This window comes from Rhizophagus irregularis, chromosome 26 (assembly GCF_026210795.1).
Source record: "Rhizophagus irregularis chromosome 26, complete sequence".
Lineage (NCBI taxonomy): Eukaryota > Fungi > Glomeromycota > Glomeromycetes > Glomerales > Glomeraceae > Rhizophagus > Rhizophagus irregularis.
In genome coordinates this window covers 2,049,282-2,069,132 of record NC_089454.1, presented here as the reverse complement: position 1 = coordinate 2,069,132, position 19,851 = coordinate 2,049,282, and the positions used below count along the sequence as shown (strand labels likewise).

Here is a 19,851-nt window from a genome sequence, read left to right as displayed (position 1 = left end):
GTCCACGCCGTACAGCCTGGGTACTATTTTATAAAATAGTAGCGAACAAGTATCAAATGTGTATTTTTTTTATTAAGTTATAATAAAAATTAGAATTTACTTTAATTTTTAACATAAAAATTGTAAATAATAAAAAATTCATAAATAAAAATAAATTTGCTTTCCCAAACTGGTGTTTATATAAAAGAAAAGGTGTTTATATTATTTTTGATTATTCAATAGTATCACATGCCCCTTGTATACGTTCTACTGCATATGCAGTTTACAATCTCGTAAATTTTCGAAATATTTCAACCGTAATATTACGCAGGTTTACAGTTTCGTAAATTTTCGAAATATTTTAACCGTAATATTACGCAGGTTTACAGTTTCGTAAATTTTCGAAATATTTCAACCGTAATATTACGCAGGTTTACAAGTTTCGTAAATTTTCGAAATATTTTAACCGTAATATTACGCAGGTTTACAGTTTCGTAAATTTTCGAAATATTTCAACCGTAATATTACGCAGGTTTACAGTTTCGTAAATTTTCGAAATATTTCAACCGTAATATTACGCAGGTTTACAGTTTCGTAAATTTGCAGAATATTTTGACCGTAATATTGCGTAAATCTTACGATATTGAAAACTTACGTAATATTTTAACCGTAATATCACATAAATCTTACGAAATTGTAAACTTACGTAATATTTTGAAATTTTTCGAAATATTATGCCATAAACTTTCGTAAACTTACAAAATCGTAAACTTACGCAATTTTTTGCGCTATAAAATTTCCTGATGATGGCCTGTAGAGTTTCGGCAGGCAACTTTAATCATAGATCATCAAATATAGGCCAATTTGTATTAAGGCTGAATATTCCAAGTCGATTGTGTTATTAATAAAAAAATCGATAAAAAAAAAGTACTGGTCGATTTATGGTTTTTTTTATGTTACAACTCAATCAAAAATTAGCCAAAAATTGACCAGTTGATTTATGCCAAATTTTTCTGAATTTTGTAATTAGCCGATTGTGTGACGAATCACGTGATGACAATGACGAACTTTTGACAAAAGGTATTAATGCCGAAAGAAATGATTTCGACTAGTGAGTACAATAATTGTACAAAATAAAGCTTTGAACTTTTCTTACAATTGTAATCAGTTTATATCAATTTTTACAAATTAAAGTAATGTTCTAATATAAAGCATTTGATAAATAATTTATTTGTATTTTGTATTTAACTTTTATATATTTAAATATCATATATATATCTTTATACTATTTTTTTTATTTTTTAATAAACCTTATTGTTTTTTTGATAAATATCAGTGATTCTATCAACCATACCTGTAAAAAAAATCAATCCATTTTTTTATATTCCATCTTTTTTCCGTAAAGGCTTATATTTCCGGAATTAATAACCTTATATCACGGAATTTATCGAATTATTTACATTTTTCATGAATGGATCCGTGAAAGGCTCATTTTTATGGAGTTTTTTCAGGAATAACGGATAAAATTTTTTTATAGGGCATGCCAGGCTGAGATTAATGTGGCTATGGCTATGATTTAGGCTTTGATAAAATAAATATAAATATAAATAAGCCATGGCTATGATTTAGGCTTTAATGAAATAAAAATAAATATAAATAAGCCATTTGTCTTCCTTTACCCTTTTCTTCTTTTATTTACTTAAATGTTAAATATTTAAAAGTATATATTATATGTAATATAAACATTAACTGTTAATATAAACCTGCCTAAACTCATTTGAAAATGTATATATAAGATTTTTCAAGATTTGTATTCGCAAAGCTGGATTCACAAAAAAGACCATAATAATTTAGAATTTACTATTGAACGTAGATAAAGAAAATCAATTATTTAATCTCGAAATAGGCTTTTAAAACATTTCTTTAAATTATAGTAGAAGCCGCAGCAATTTATGCTATGCTGTTTATTACCAAAGATTTCTCATAGTAATAAGCTTATTAAATATTTTAAAGCTTTTTTTGCCATAATATTGTCACTCTGATGAAGCAGAAGAGACAATCATGCTCAAGTCTCTCATTATCAATCCCCGATTTTCTATCTTAACCTCTGATGCCATACAACTAAGTTATCAAAGGAGAAAATTATGAATTAGAAGGAATCAAGACAATCACTAGACAAGGTATCTTTGAGAACGAGATAGAAATCATCTCGCCATAATAGTAGATATGGTGGTTACTTCTGAAGTGGATATTATAAGTGATTTCTGCTTGGAGAAATTCGAAAGTATATTGGAAAACATTATACCTTACCCCTGGCAATAATGATGATGTTCACAATTCTATTAAGCGTTTCAATAGAAATTTGAAAAGTGAAATTAACACACTCAAGACTGTTTACACTATGGAGAAGGAAAACTTGATACTGATATTTGTGGCCATTGCGAGACATATTGCTAAGATAAGGAATGGATTATGGAATATGGAAAAAGATGAAGTGTTAAACTCCTTTAATATAAATATCTTATTAGAGAGTGGATTAGAGCTATAAATGAACAAGAAATATAATTATTGTTTAAAAGTTAGTTAAAAATTATCACTAATGGCAAGCAGTAGAAGTTGTGCGTAATAACATATGACACATTATTTAGAAAAACTTAGGATGGTATGAGCGCGCCCTCCAAGAAGCTCAGAAGGTTCGAAGCGAATTTCTGAAGCAAAACTCTGAATACCTTATGGAGTTAACAAAAAAACTCAAAAAGAGACTTGTAGATAAGACGAAATTACCGATAATTCTTTAGCCTTAAAGTGTATGCTTCTTCATTTGAAAATATCTTGACTATGACTTTCTTAATATAGTCATTCGGATCCTTTTCAACTCGTAATTTTTTTTCGTAAGACTATCATATTTCTTGTTCTTACGTAACGCAGTCTTTATTACTTTGGGCAACTTCTACGTCTTTATGATCGATCATTTTTGTGTTTGTACTATAATGATAAAAAAATAATAATGTTACTCATGTTAGAGATGAATTTTTGCCCGAAATAAATATTGTGTTCTGTACATTTAAGCTGTTTAGCTTTTATTCCATACGGATGGATTCAGATTTCATAAAGTAGAATCTATTGCTTATTGTCCCGAGCAAAGCAGAGGACTATCTCGAGAGATAAAATTATAAAATTTCCTAGCCTGCAAAACGTTCTCCCACAAAATTCGCCACTGTTTCCTTTTTTGTATAATCTCCACAATCGTGTCATTTCCATTTAAACCCTTGAAAAATATTTGTTTTTACAACGAAAATCGTTCTTTTTTTTTAAAAAAAAAAACAAAAAGAAATTTTTTTATAAACAATGTTTCCATTACAGTTAGTCTTTTTTCAAGCTATTAGTTTTTTTATTCTTTTACAGTTTTTTATATTTTACAGTACAATAAAAATTTGGCAAATTTAAAGTAGAACGCTGGATGTTTATATATGCGCAGAATTTCTCTTCATAAATTTAATCTCAAATCTTCGTTTTCACAAAATAAACTTTAATAAAAACGAGTCAATTTCCTGTATAGTACATTAGTTATTGGACTCGACAAGCGCGCCAAAAAACTGGCTGTAATTTTCAGGACTGTAGTGCTGACCGGAATTACAAATAATGCCGGCCATTAATCACTCTATCACTCTACACTATATAAATTATTGGCGTGACGATTAAGATGTTCGTTTACGGAATCTTCAATTTATCCTCGTATTATTAACAAATTTTATAAATTTTATTTAAATTTTTAAATAAATTATAATAATTTACAATAAATAACACCTAAATTACTATATTTTTTTCTACCATTTTACAGCATATATTAATTATTAGAAAAAAAAAATAAAAAAACAAAAATACACAATATATGCTAATTTTATTGATACATCATTAAGCATTGATAATTTTTATTCATCTTGTTCGTACTTTTTTTTTAAATCCATTATTTGTCGTTCAATTTCTTCCAATTTGTTTCTTGGTTCTGGAATATCCAACAATTTTCTTAGATTTTTACTTATATGTAAAGGATCATAATTGAATTGAGTTTTTTTATTATCAATTGCATAAATCAATTTACGAACATCTTCTTCAGGAATATCACAATAACTGAAATATTTATAAGAATTAATTAATTAATTAGAAAAATCAAATAAATAAATAAATTTCATAATTTCTTTTACTTACATCCAATTTGGATTCGGCAATTTTCTTCTTTGATTATATGTCATATAAAATAATTCAATTTCCATAATAATCTTTTATTAAAACATAATTAGTATACCTAATTAGCAGTTATCATTTCTTTAATGATTATAATTAAATTCAGTTACCTTTGCTTTTTGAAGTAAAAATTGTTCGGGTTTGTTGTAATCTTCCATCGCAAAATTAAGCAATCCAATAAATAAATTATTAAGATAAACGATTAAAATAAATGTAACTAACACTGATAGAATTGCTACTAAAATAGGCTTCTGTGATGTTACCGAATCAGTAGAACCTATTATTAAAAACAATAATAATTAATTAATTCTTAATTAAAAGAATAATTAAATAATAATAATAATAAATTATTTTTTACCTACCTATAAGAATATAAAATATTGTTAGAAGTGAACTACCAAACTCATTAAATTTATCTTTGTTATCATCTGTGGATGATGAATTAGAAGTAGGTGTTGAATTAAAAGTAGGCGATGGATTAGAAGTAGGCGATGGATTAGAAGTAGACGATGAATCAGATGATGGATCTGTTACTCGTAAGAGAGTGAAAAATGCATGAGCAAATCCAAGAAAAACAAAAAGTAAGACTACTAAGAATGGGAAAACTTTTTTAGGGACGCCAATAATTATGGCAAAGTAAATTCCGAATGATTTAAATACTCGAAGAAATAATAATAATTTAAAATATAATAATAAATTAGAAATTGCTATAATTCCTTTAATAATATCGTAGTTTGATGTTGATTTTTCATTGTCAATCATATATGTAGATTTCATATCGCCATATTCGAGAATAAAATAATATATAGATGTTAAAATAGGTAAAGAATATGCTCCTAAATCTATTAATAATAAATAAGGTATTAATTTTTTTTTTTTTCGTTTAAAAAAAATAAAATAATCTTACATCTTACCAAAATAATTCCATGGATCATTAAAATAAACTTTTGGTTCCCATAAACAATGTCTAACTTCAAAAAATAAATGTATAATACCAAATAAACATGTAATTATATAATAAATATCACTAGGAACAATAACACCAGTATAATTAAAATCATTAGTACGTTCTAAATTACTCTTTGTGGTAGCCAATATAAAAAAAAGGAAAAAAAGAGTATAAAATAACCAAATCAAATAATAAATTTTTTTAACAATTTTCCATTTAAAATCTACAATTGCAACAAAATTCCACCATTTATAAAAATTTCCAGTATCTATATTACAAAATAGGAGAGAATCTTCTGGTCCGTGTAAAAAATCATTCCAAAAGTTATCTTCTCGACCTTCTTCACCATCTTTATATTCACAAATTGGAGAAAAAGGAACAATAAATCTAATAGATGCAGTTTCTTCCGGTATTCTTAAATCCTTCATGTCTTTATATAATGACGAAAATAATGTTATTGAACTATTAAGAAAACTATTAGTTGAACTTTTTCTAATAGAAATATCTTTCGAAAATGCCTTATAAGGTGAAGTCGAATTTTTAACGGATGAATTGGTGGGATCTAATATAAGAGATGTAATTGAAATATATTTCCTCGCTAATTTAGAATCATTATAATCACTTAAATCAAATAAATTTAAATCAATCGAAGGTAATAATGCCGAGATACTGTAATTTGTTGAATCATGTTGAATAATTTTATCGAGAATTGATTTAGCGACAAAGAAATATTTTTTTCTTGGGGTTTCCGTTTTACCCGCTGATGCTGTTTCTAACATTTTTAAATAAAATTTTGAAAATTGCACTGGATCATTCATAATACTTAAAAAGTTTTCCCCATGTTTTCCATATTTATTCACATCATCCCTATACTTCTCAACTTCTTCAAACATAGGTATAAAATCTGGTGATGGTAATGGTGATTTAATTTTATTATTTAAAATATCTTGTAATTCATCTGTAATATCTGTAATACAAACATTATCTTCAATAATAGAAAATTTTCTTTTTGATTTAGTTATAATAATATTTTTACTATCATTAATAACATTGGTAATATCAATTGCATCGGAAGGAATAAAAGGATCTAGAAATTTGTATAATAATTTTTCTTTATCAGAGTACGTACTAATAATCAATCCTTCAGAACCATCATTTAAAATTATGAATTCTATTGGAAGTTGATTTTTTCCCTCTAAATTTAAAAAATAAATTAATAAATAAAATTTTATATATGACTAATACAAGTTATTTTATACTGTTCAATGATGTACACGAAATAATACTAACCATATCTTGAAATTTGCATTCCAGTTTCTATCGAAAATATATCGATTATATCTGGAGATATATTCAATGCCAACAATGTTTGATTCTTGTTTATTACAATAACCATATCAAATTTAGACGGATCATATATATTATCATCAAGAATGTATTGCTTATCAAAAGTTATATCATTTCCATTTAAATCCCATTGGGTCATCCGATGTTCATCAAAAAGAAATAGCTTTGTTTGATATACAAAACAATTAACATTGATACGTTCTTCTGTACTTTCAGGAATTATTATATCGTACATTTGATTTGTTAACTGATTATTGTACTTGTAAATTTTGTAATCTTTCGATTCATCATTTAACGACACTAAAATTATATCACCATTAGGAAGAAGTCCTACCGAATTTCGCTCAATAGTAGAAAATTTTCTTTCACATTTTATTTTAACAAGATCTTTATCATCACTTAAATTAATACGAGCTATATAATCATCATTCTTGTCACGATACAACAAAATCAAATATTCTTTATATAATACAAGTGAATTTGGATAAATATTATGAATATTATAATTAGGGTCATTAAAATTAAAATATGTAACAGGTTTTTGTCGTCCATCCTTTTCAATATTAATTGACCATCCAATAATTGAATTATCTACTTCACTATAAGTAACGACAAAACTTTTGAGAGTTTCTCCAACATAAACTTCTTTTGCACTATTATCATCATTTTCTTCAACATTATTATTTATAATATCATTATTTATGAGATCCTCATCATAATCTTCTTTGTCATTAAAAGTCTTACTTTTGAGAATATCTTCACCATCAACTTCTTTTTCACTTTTAATATCAAGGATTGAATTATCTTCTTGAGAAACAATAATTCGATCAATTAATTCCGGTCCATTATTATCTATTATAATTCTAAAATCTTTAATACTTCCCATGTCACAATAATAAATTTAAAACTAAAAAAAAAATTTTTTTTTTTAATATTTTTAGGACTTTTATTTTATATATATATTAGAAAAATAACTTTTCAAGAAATGTTACACGAAAAATCGGAACAAAATAAATTACAATCCAACCTGGATGCACCCGAGCTATAATTTTAAATTTTAGCACAACCGTACCGCACTGCACAAGATACAACTTCTATCCTGAAAGTACTATAAAAATTTAAATTTGTAACCATTAGATATGCTAACGAATTTAAGTTAAAGGGGGATAGTTAACTTGTGGTACGGTAATAAAATCAAAATCTGTCAATTACTTTCCATATTACAATTAATTGTAATTACCTCATATGTTAATCTAATAGGTTGATCAAAAATTATTATTGCACAATAAGAAAATTATATTAATATTGTACACTGATCAATGAGTTTCTGAACTAACTAAAATTACTTTGAGGATGTATTTAAGTTATAAACATAAGATTAGAAAAGATCTTATAGATCACAATCTTGCATATTAATAAGTTCTATGCTAAGAATTTCTAAGATTGCCATCCGAATACATATCGGGTAAAATTGCCTCATGCAATGCACTGTTAACCGTTTTACAAAATATCAACAAAACAAGTATATCTCTCTAACGAAAGGTTGACGGGATATACCCGAATTACACAATAGAACCCGAACAATATGTCAGCAACTAAGATGAACTTACTAATAGCTACGCATTTCTTCAGGGCGTGAACTATTTGGTCAGTTAAATTGTAATTAAGTACAGCGAAATTACAACGTCACGTACGAAGCAAAAATATCATTTTTTATAGCATGATTCTTAATAGACGTATATTTAATTTTGGTATATCAAGAATGACACTTTTGTTAGACGGACATCCGGCGGTCATTGCATATTACCTTGCATAGAATTATATAATCCTTCGTTACACTTCGGTCTAAATAACAGATAAGACAAAAAAAATTCTAGTATGCATTCTTGACCAAAATTACTTTAGGCAAAATCGCGTCAAAATGTCATTTACATATTTTTTTATTACCGAGTTGCCAATTTTACCATTTACAATAATAGATAAGGAAAATACAATGTCAATCAAAACATTTGTACAGAATTTAGTTATTCGGTCTTCCCCCATCCAATAAGTGAGTTATTAGAAATACTACGGTGACGAATTCTGTATTATGTATTTACGCATGATGTAGACATCATTGTAATTGTAATTACAATATTAAAGACGCGAAAATGAATAAATCATTTAATTCGAGTATTTAAATTTTATTAAGCTGTTTAATTAAAAATGATGTCATTTCTTTATCAAAATATTTTGTTTTAGAGACTAATTTAATAATAGTGACGAAGTCAACTTTTAATATTAAAGTATAAATCTACCTATTTTTGTTGTATTTTGTTCGTGCGTTTGCGTTCTTGATAATGAATAATGGAGTATATTAAAAAAATTATTTTAAATACTATAATTATTACACATGATGAAAGCACGAGAATTGGTACTATAGCTGGTTTAATATGAAATTTATAATATGTAACATAAATAAAAAGTTGTGGTATTTCTTCAAAAAGTATTACAGCTACGGTTGAAATAAGGAACGATTTTTCTCCTTCATCTGTGAATACTCTTCCACTTTTATCTCTAGATGATATAATTCGTAATGCATCAATATCAAGACATGATAATAATAATGCTGTATTCACTATAATCCGATGACTTTTCCACCACTTATAAAAAACTCCCAACTTCTTCCCTTGTATAATTTCTCTTTCTTTCACAATTATAATGCATGCAAATATGAAATTAAGAAATAGTGGAAATATTAAAAAGAAGATACTATAAAAAAATGTTAAAAAAAGTTAATTTCAAATGGTATAATAAATTCATATATTTCAAAAATTCAAAATTTTCTTACGTTGCAGGGAAAATCCATATGTAATCTCTTCCATGATTGGATATGAATGTAATATCCAATGCTAAATCAATTAGAATCAATACAAATAAGAAAATTGATAAAAGATTTCTTTCTTCCTGAATTTGATGAGGATCACGTTTATCGCGCGTCATCCTTATGAGCTTTATAATAACCAATAATGTCAATATAGCAAATAAAATACAAGCCGCAAGAAGAAATCCCCAATATTCCTTCCAAAGATTTTTGGTTCGATGAGCTCCATATGATGCATCAAGGTAAGTAGTATTTCCAAATACTAATGAATTGATTTCTTTATATACGATTGTATCATTTAAATCTTTTAAAAGTTGATTTGAACTCCGTTCGTCTGTAGCATTAATGTCGACTCTCATTAAAATCTGAGCATTATATGCTGTAGAATTAAATTTGGCATTATAACTAGTATGAGCATCATATTGAAAATATTTGGTAATATTTAGACAACCTGTACATGAAATTGCTTTACGTAATTGACTTTCCATTGAAAATACAAATTCGTTTTTATGAACCGAAGTAAGATTAGTATAATATTTTGTTCCTTTGATTGTCAGTCGAATGATTGCACTTTCCGATTCATTTAAAAAATTATCCGAAGCGAATGTAACTAAACATAAATACAAAATATTCCGATTAATATCCGATTAATATTATGATACGCAGCGTAAGAAAACTATACTGACTAAATAATAAACTTACCATTAAATCTCCAAATATTTTTTCTAATACCTATAACATTCTGACCATTTGTTTCTTTTACAAAATCATCATCGACGGTAATAAAATAAATAGCATTAAATTTACTAATGGTAGTATTCAATATCTGCAATTTAACAGTGTCATCGTAAAATGTAACAAATTGATCATTTTTCGCGGGAATAGTTTGTTTTAAGGTTACATAAGACGGAAAGTCCGGAAAGTCATAAATAACTTGGTAAACACTAAAATTTCCTGTTGATGGGCTTATAGATGTATTATATTTAATGGTAAATTCCTTAGATAGTATATCATCTCGAAGATTTGTAGAATTTTTTAATGGAGTTGTAGACAATATTTTTGAACTTCCATATCCCCCTGGTCCTCCCGGAAATGTTTCACCTCCTTCAACTACGGAGATAAGAAAAACAAAGTTAAATATAAATACTTTTATTTATTTATTCATTTAAAATACTTACCTAGGGAAATATTTTTAAAATGATAATTGACATATATAGAAAGTTTTTTGTAACTAAAATCAAAAATTGAAGATTCATATGGAATAAAAACGATAATGTTATCGGAAGTTACAAAACTAGTGTAAATGTCAAGAGTCTTGAAATTAATCACTTCTTTTACTTCTCCATTGTTATTAATAAAATAGAAAGTTACATTTCCGTAAATTCTATGTATTGTCTTAATAACATAACCACCAAAATTTAATGGCTGAACATCGGTAATACCATCGTTCACCCTTAGAGGTAAGTTAATTTTTGTTGTGTTATAAATACCATTGCTTAAGAAATCAACTTCATAATATGTTGTTAATTGACCACTTTCAGTTGTTTGAATAACGCAACTATAACCTGATGACTGATATGCTATATTACATACGTATATACGTGTTATTTCTATTATTTCGTAATTTCGCAAGTGAATTTGAAAATAATTTTTAAATGTTTTATTATTTTGTAAAAGTGTAACAAAGATTGTTGCATCACTACGATTTACTATACCATATCCACCGTCTTCTGTTACGAATACACTCAAAAGATTCGAGTTAAAGTTAGATGTGTTTAAAGAAAGTCTAAGCATTAAAATTATATGAGTAAAAGATAAAAAAAGGATATACAATATATATATTTAACTTTAATTTAACTTACATGGGTTTTTCATTAATAGTCAATTGTAATATATCGTTTTCGAAATTATAACATAAAAATTCCAATTCATCAATATCACTAAGGTATTTAAGATACTTAAAAAATTTTCCACCACAAACAATGACAAAGTTATAATTTCTGTATTAAAATATCAAAAATATAATCAATACAATATATATATATTGTAAGTAGGGTGTATAGTACGTTTATTGATTTTACATACTTGATTTGAACTCCCTCCATATCGAATAATCTACCACAATCGAAATCTGTTGCGAAATCATAACAATAATATGTAGCCAAAATAAATTTGTTTCCATTCTTATCATCAACTGCATGAATTTTTACTTTATCCATGTTAATTAAGCCACATTCTGGTGCATCGGGGTAATTATCGCAATAACCACTTTTACATCTCGGATTAAGTGAATCTTTATTACATACATCACATCCTAAAGCATCCTTATTATTATTGCAATCATCACATCCAGGTAAATACGGTATATTAGAACAATCTATGTTACATACGTTAGCTCCTGGATATTTTGCACAGTCTAATGGCTCACCAGTAAGATTTGCCTTTGTAACTGCAATTTCTACACATTTGGGAGATGTCGGATACTTCACACAATTCAATGTCTCACCATCACATCCGAGAACCTGCTGGGTTTCGCTGCATTTTGGAAGGTTATTACATGCTGGAGGTTGGTTTTCTGAATTGTCACATGTAACTTTACATCCGAACCCATAAGGAGGAAATTTACATCCGAACCCATAAGGAGATGGTGATCCTGATGTTGGAAGAAAATTTTCAATTGAATTTGAACAAAAATTTATTTTATCTATAATAGAATCATCTGTAGAATTCCTATTAGAATTAACAAAATCCAGAAATGGTTCTCCAGTATAATCCAGAATCCAAGTTTTCTCAATAATCGTAAACGTTAAATTTTGCGTCTTACAATCTGTGGGATCTCTTTCTCTATTAATTAATCTTAATAAGATAGTTCCATCATGATAACTAATTCCTTGAATTATTTTTTGATCGTTACTTTCAGTTTCAATTGAAAAAGACTTAGCAACATCGGCAAAACTCAATTGAGGCAAGAAAATTATTATAAAACAAATATATAGTAACATCATAAGCCTCGAATTAGTCTCATTTAGGAAAAGTCCAAAAGATGACTGCATCATATTCGTTTCAATATAATGAACGGGAAAAAAAAGTACCTAATGGACTTAGAGAATGAATCTTGCGAATGGAAAACACTCAATATATGCAAAAAAAAGTACTGTACACACAAGAATGAACACAAGAAACTTTACGGATAACAACTCCAAAAACATAACTCTAAATTTACAGTATAAATTATTTTAAATTAAGGTTTTCTATATAATAGTATTACAAGTATAATATCAATTGTATTTAGTTGTATTGTAATTAATTTACATGTCTTTACTATTTTGTTACACAATCGTACAATTACACAAATTGGCTTGAATAAGTAATTAAAATAAAAAGCCGAAAAATATATAATTAGATTAAAAATAAAAAAGTTTTTGTTACTTAATCCTGAAATGTTAAGTTTGGCTTTAATTTAGACTTCCTCTTATGTTTATTAATTTAATGTTAACAATTACTAAAAAAATATTATTTTCTCGTGAAAATCGGAATTATCTAGATCAGTAAAGATTGACTAAAAAAATTGACATTTATATGTATTAATTATATCTTGGCAAAAATTTTACTAGGATCGGATAGAATCCATTTTAAAAAATTTTAAAAATGGGTAAAAAGCTTCAGAACTATTACTACTACACTTGAAAAATAATATTGATATTACAGATAAATTAAAGAAACCTTTCTCATTTGAAAAATGTAAATCTTTCTGAATTACACAAATTTTCAAAGCCATCTATTATAGTATAATCAATAGTTTAATTTTTATTCTACAGTAAATACATATACTGTATACTGTATATATTATAAATTATTGTACATTTGCCGATCAGCGAATAAATTAGAAATTTTTATATTGGTTATTTATATAAAAACAATGTATTCACAGGGAGCTAGTAGACTGATGATCACTATAAGCGTTCGCCCCTCAAAATATCCGAAATTATACCTAAATTTATTTTTTATTTAACCCAATTTTCTTTCGCAACATAAATATACTCAACCCTAAAGATATTATGTGTCGAGGCGTATTTTGCCGAAATGCCATGCAATACCATGTGAACGGTCACATAAATCTTCTCCAAAATAATAATTCTTTCGCTAACTATTCTCTTTTTTCAACCGAGCCTACAAAACGTTATGTCAGAATGAATACTCCTGTTCCAATTTTCACCCCTGAAATGCTCCTACTTTAGTTGAATTCAAAACGAAGGAACTTATCGATTTCTTCCGTAAGGAGGACTTGAAATATAATAAGGTTCTCGAAATTTTAGAAAAGCAAGAGATTATCGGTCGTTCATTTCTCAAGACAAGAAGAATATATACAATTTGGGATCTGCGGACCTCGCCAAGAAAATTAAAAAGAAAAAATTGAAATTTTCTTCGTCCTATTAAAGTCTGAGTGAGGTGTTAGGAAAATATGACATTAGCTCCGATGGTATAGAATCCATTCCATTGTCAAACCACAGACCCACTATTTTTCAAGATGAATTAAAGTATTTTAATCAAAAATAATGGTGAAATTATGGTGCATTGCATATAGAAACATGTACCATGGATTTGTATTCGTTTTTTACGTGTTATATCACACTACTATTATATAATAAAACAGGAGTTAGAGACTCGATTTTTTGTATTATTCTTCAGTAGTTCTTCAGTGATCACATTAGGGCAGGCTTATTTTTTGCTTTGTGTTTGAACACATTTATTATTGTTTGAATGTAAAAAGGAAAGGAATAAAAGAAGCACACAATCTAGCTCACCAGTACCCTCTATTGATTTAACCATCTTTCAATGAGACTACAATAACGGATACGAAATTCAAGAACTTTTACACCAAAGGTCAAAAAAAAATTAATCGTTAAAATACTAAATTAATCGTTAGCATATTGTAATATTATTATGAATGCTTAATTTTAAATTAACTTTGAAAGTATTGGCTTGGTTAAGAATAGTTAAAAGAAAATTAAGAAAATTTTTGCACTACGGCAAGGCTAGAAAATTTTATATTATGTAAAATTAGGGTATCAGATATGTTAAGGCCATTTACAGGAATCAAACCGATAGTCACCAAGAAATAATAGATCGTTTTATAAGTCAATATAGTCAAATTAAAGAAATGATCGATGGGCATAAAGATGATTATGTTTCTCAACCAATATCATGGTCATGCGTGAACTTTTTATTTTATCTAAATCATATATTAACGTATATACTTTATTGAAAATTTTGGATAAAAAAAAAAAATTTAGTTCTTTTTGAATTCAATAGACTGAAGATAAAATAAATTTTAAAATCGATTTAAAATAATAAAATTTCATATTTTTTTTACTAATTCATGAGAAAGAAAATTTAGGGAATGAGGATTCTCCTTTGCTCGTTGAGCTAGATAAGCATATGCCTTTAGTACTGGTGGGGATTCTGATTGTAATGGAAGAGTTATTAAGACCTGTAGAAACACCTTCGTGGTGTGCCTGTATCACGTTCGGTAATCTTGTGACTGAAATGATGACGTCTGAAATCCCGCCTGATTTTTTGCCCTTTAGCAGATAAAAGTTAAAGTTGATGCTAAAAGAATTTAAAAAACATGAAAGTCAGTCTTCATTCATACCATGGTATATTTGTAGAAGGCTACTCCGGGTCGAAAAAGTTGGTCGAATTCTCATCATCGGTTTCTCAATGTTTTCCAAATCTGGTCGTCATTATATTGGTCAGTAGGACCAATGTCAAAGTAAACTTTCTATGATATCATCTGACAGTCCTATTCCTACGTCCTGCCTTCAAGCATATGCTATCAAACTTTATTGCAATTTGATTTTTCATGCTCCATCATTATAGCTTTTCGTCCATTTTGTGAGATTTGTACCAAAGTAGCTGTTTACGATTTAAAGGACAAGAGGAAAATTTTCAGGCTCTAAACACAAGTATTGATTAATATACATGAATATAAATATGCGTGGAAATAATTTAACCGCTAAATTTTACATACTTGTACCGCTTACTCTTGCCAGTTTTATCTTGAAACTGTATTTAATATAATTATTGAAAACTCAAAATTTATTTTGATAAAACTCTACTTTTATCATGAATATATAAAACAATTCGCCCCTAATTTTATACATAACATTATAAAAAAAAGGTCAATTAATGGAATTTTCTGAGAATTTTTCTTATTTTTTTCATTTTTTTTTTTAGGTTATTGTTTATTATTAAGGGATATTAAGGGATGATGATTGAATTATTGAAATCGTAATGTGAATTTATAAAATATAGCTTATCTCGTAAGACAATTTAAATGGAAACAATCAAACCAATAAGTTGATGCAAAAAGGACCTAACTAGAAAGAATTAAAACTAAATTGTTTTTCATTTTCGTGTGGTAAATTTCGCGATCTTCTTGTGTGTGTATAAAAGTTAAATATAGTGTTTTGCATGCAATAATTCCTTAAATAGCGATTTAATAGTTTATTTTCTTATTCATCTTTACAACAATGCTTTTCGGACTGTTAGTTTCATCATTGAAAAAAAAATCTCATATTATTCTGATTAGATTTTAGATTTTTTTCTCCTGATAATCTATAAATATTAGGTGGTATTCTTTTATTTCGTCAGCATTATAATCTTTCTTAGAATCATCATCATTAGTTCATTACCAATTCCAGTATAACCTGATCTTTACACTCCTATATAATCACAATCTTAAAGAACAATGTATATAATTTTTTAAAAAAATTATTTGTATATAGACTCAGACTAACAAACTTATATTATTGACACAAAAAAAACTCTAACGTGTTTATGTGAGGGAAAAACATACATCCGATATCCTTTTTTTTTAAGCCTTATAGCAACTCAATTAAGCCTTCTTTTTTAATATTTACCACCATAGTAAATTAACTAAAAGGCCATCCAGCTTTTATTTCAGATTCTTCTGCACCTATATGGAAACAAATTATTGAAACTAGCAAATGGAGCAGGAATACGAGTATTAGAGCAAACACTTGGAATGAATCATACTTTAAAACATTTATTTTGAGACTATAAAATTATTATAATGTTAAGCATAAAATATTTTCTCTAGTAGTAGAAAATCTAATTTATCTTTAGGTAACTATTTTCTTGTCATTTCAATGAGATAAGTTATAAAAAGTGCCTATGATTACTTTTCATTATAGATGAGGATGTAAAAAAAGAAATATTACTAAACTAAAAAAACTGATAGGTTAGTAAGAATATTTGAAATACTAATGAACTAGAATTATCTTCTAACTTATTATTAAACATATAGAAGAAAAGAAAGTGAAACACAAAAAAAAAACTTGAATACTATCTTGGTGAATATAACTCCTTCCAGTCTTAGACCCTATTTATTTTTGATTGCTTAATAAAGTTAAAGATAACTTTTGACGAAATTTACCATTTTTGTATATGTGAGAGGGATAATGAAGTTATCATCAATTAACCTATCAATTACAAATTTATTATAATAAGCAAATTAAGACCACTTTCTTTCCTAAAATCTTCTTAACAAAATTTTTTAAATTTAACAAAATGCCTCCACGCCAAATTAATGTCATCACCATCATCATCATCACCACCACCATATTGAGACCATACAGTGACAACGAAAATATAGTTGATGAATTAATCGAAGAGAGGAGAGACTTTGTAATCTGTTGATGAATTAATCGAAGAGAGGAGAGACTTTGTAATCTTGATCTTGCTAAGATTAAAGAGGATTTTGATAAGATTATTTTCAGACTTGATGTTACAAATAGGTTAAAGATCACAAAAATTGTTAGACTATTGAAGCACATGTAATTTAAAATATAATTCCCATTATAAAAAGGACACTTAGTGATAGATTTCAATATACTGATACTGAATTGAAGAAGGATGATTCAGCTAAATTTAAGGGTTCCCAGTGTTAATTTTTCTGTGTTTTTCTTCCAACTTTCTCATCATTTTTATAGAAATATTATAATATTATTGTGTTAATTTTTCACAAAGCTGTTAAACAATAGTCATAATCCAAATAATTATGATGTCCATTTTTCATGAATCTTTCCATTGAATTTTGAGAGAAGACTAGTAATTATTAATTTAAAATTTTTAATTAAACAATTTTTTATTTAAATTCATAATTAATATTATTTATTTTAGACTGATATTACTGAGAATACCAAGACAGAGAGTTGGTCAATGCAAATATTGGCAATTTAGATGAATCACCAAATTCATTTCAAAATACCACAAAACTAATAAAATAATATTAACAGCGAAATGCAAAGTGAGAAAGTACCATTCCCAGATATAATCAATATTCAAAAAAAATCAAACTGTTCAGGGAAAGAAAAAAGGAATAATGTAATAGTTTTAACTGATCAGGAATACTCAAAAAAGGTATATATTACATGAATTTATTATGTAATTTCTTGACTGGTAATTTGTAAGGTTAATACAATTTTTTAACAGGTGAAGAAGTAGCTTATGTCTTTACATAAGTCACAATGAAGCTGAAATAATTATAAAAAACAAGGAAGGATCAATAGCGACAATAGACGTTTACATGCAAATGGACGAATGAATGATGTATGGAATTTAAGTTGTTTTTATTTTGAGTATAAACATTTTACTTATTTTACTTCGTGATTAGAAAAAAAATCATCAGCTAAAAATTGCGAAAAAAGAAATGACCCCAAAAGTCATTATTGCAAAGGTCACAAAGTATAATTTTATGGAACTGATAAGCGTATGTATTATTTTCAAAATATTTAGTCATATATGAAGTCTTATATAATTTTTTCTTAACCCAAAATGTGATAATTTATAATGTAATAAATTAAAAGTAAATGAAAAAAAGGAATATTCAATTAAAATAACTTGTTCTTAAAATATCTAAAGAAAAAAAAACAATACTTATTTATGAAAAATAATTCTTAATTTTTTGATATAATATTCATAAAAGGTTTCATAAGTTTCTGATAAACTGTTCAATGCTCTATACTTTGAATTACAGGAACTTATGAAAGTGATAAAACTATTGGGAGTAGAGAGGATGAGGAAATGGAAATAGACGAAAATATCGAGAGCCGGATTCCATTGTTGGATGCTGCTAAAGTCCCATTGGAAGAAAGCAAAGAGGAAGATCAGTTAATCCCAGACGAAGATGGTCCTACTACTATTCAAAATAATGTAAATTGAAATCTAAGTCCTTTAAAATAAAATATAAAAAAAACAAATTCATAATTCTAATACTCTTTCCAGATAGAATGTAAAGAATTAAATTTGACCGCTAGAAAAATAACTTATTGTAAAACTGAAGGTTTCAGGAAAATACTTTGGGAATTATTTTTGGATTCTATTGACAAAAAAATCTATGAAAAAAGTCACATCAAAATCTTATCAAAGGAATTATCAACATTAGATCTTTAGATGCATCTTCATAGGATCCCAAAAGTGAAGATTTCTACATTAAAATTTATTATGAAAGAATTTCAAGACAATGAATTCAAAGACTCAGTCTTAAAGTCAGGACTTAAATTTTACCATCCTACTATTATAGTGCTTATGGGGACTCCAATATCTCACAAAATGGAATGCCTTAAAGAGAGGTTACGAAAACTTCACCAATCACAAGCCCAAACAGCTTTGATCGGGCTTGTTTTATGGAAGAATTTTGTGTACCAGTATTTGTTGATTAATTTAACAATGGAGGACGAAGTTTTGAGTAAGATCCGATACCCCGAGTACTGGAAAAACTCACATGCGTATTGGGAAGCAGATTCCTGGAGTAAATTTTTCAAGGTGAAGCTCCCGAGATTTACATATTCAATTAGTATTATTCTATATTTCTTAAAAAAAAAGCGTTAAAAAAAAATCCTATAAATTTAAGAATTTATTCAATTTAATGTGTCATGTAAAACATTGAAAAAAATAAAATATCAAGACAATATTATAATTCCATAGACGGAAAAGTATTTAATTCAATTTTTGATGCTAATAATGAAAATGTTAAAAGATAAAGGATATGAAACTATCAAAAGTCATATTATTACTTATTGGTTATAGTAAAGATTGTTGAGTGTCTGGAATTCAAATTTTAAATCATTTGCGAAATGTGCATATTATTAGAAATTTTATGTGTTGCAATTTAATTTTTATGTGCGCAATTTCTAAATGATGTGCGGAAAATGTTTTTTATGCATAATTCATTTTTTCTAGTGGACGATACTTTGGAAATTTAAAATTCTATAAAAAAAAATACATGAAATTGTAAAAAACCTTTATTATATTATTAAGTTCAAGTTCATAAAAATGCCAATAAACACTATTATCCTTACATTATAAATAAAAAATTCAAATATTATTAGCGTTTTAAAAATTTTTATAAATATCAGATATATGGTATGTGCGCGATGTGCGC

General features: G+C 27.0%; 3 protein-coding genes across 3 annotated transcripts; 1 reads left to right on the top strand and 2 right to left on the bottom strand.

The window, feature by feature from the left end:
- Positions 1–3,849: 3,849 nt before the first annotated feature.
- On the bottom strand, positions 3,850–7,406 carry OCT59_017647 (uncharacterized protein; the record flags this gene model as incomplete). Its single annotated transcript, XM_025331618.2, has 6 exons — positions 3,850–4,110; positions 4,189–4,259; positions 4,335–4,501; positions 4,587–5,066; positions 5,139–6,368; positions 6,464–7,406. 6 exons carry the CDS (start codon positions 7,404–7,406, stop codon positions 3,912–3,914), a joined length of 3,090 nt encoding a protein of 1,029 aa, XP_025184771.1. The 3' UTR covers positions 3,850–3,911.
- A 1,411-nt stretch (positions 7,407–8,817) lies between these two features.
- OCT59_017646 (uncharacterized protein) lies at positions 8,818–12,439 on the bottom strand (the record flags this gene model as incomplete). Its single annotated transcript, XM_025310206.2, has 6 exons — positions 8,818–9,271; positions 9,351–9,993; positions 10,086–10,493; positions 10,562–11,169; positions 11,246–11,383; positions 11,469–12,439. The coding sequence occupies 6 exons, from the start codon at positions 12,437–12,439 to the stop codon at positions 8,818–8,820; spliced, it is 3,222 nt and encodes a 1,073-aa protein (XP_025184770.2).
- Positions 12,440–18,491: 6,052 nt separating this feature from the next.
- OCT59_017645 (uncharacterized protein) lies at positions 18,492–18,860 on the top strand (the record flags this gene model as incomplete). The annotated part of the gene is made up of 2 exons (XM_066137626.1): positions 18,492–18,620; positions 18,693–18,860. 2 exons carry the CDS (start codon positions 18,492–18,494, stop codon positions 18,858–18,860), a joined length of 297 nt encoding a protein of 98 aa, XP_066004185.1.
- Between the last annotated feature and the right edge of the window lie 991 nt (positions 18,861–19,851).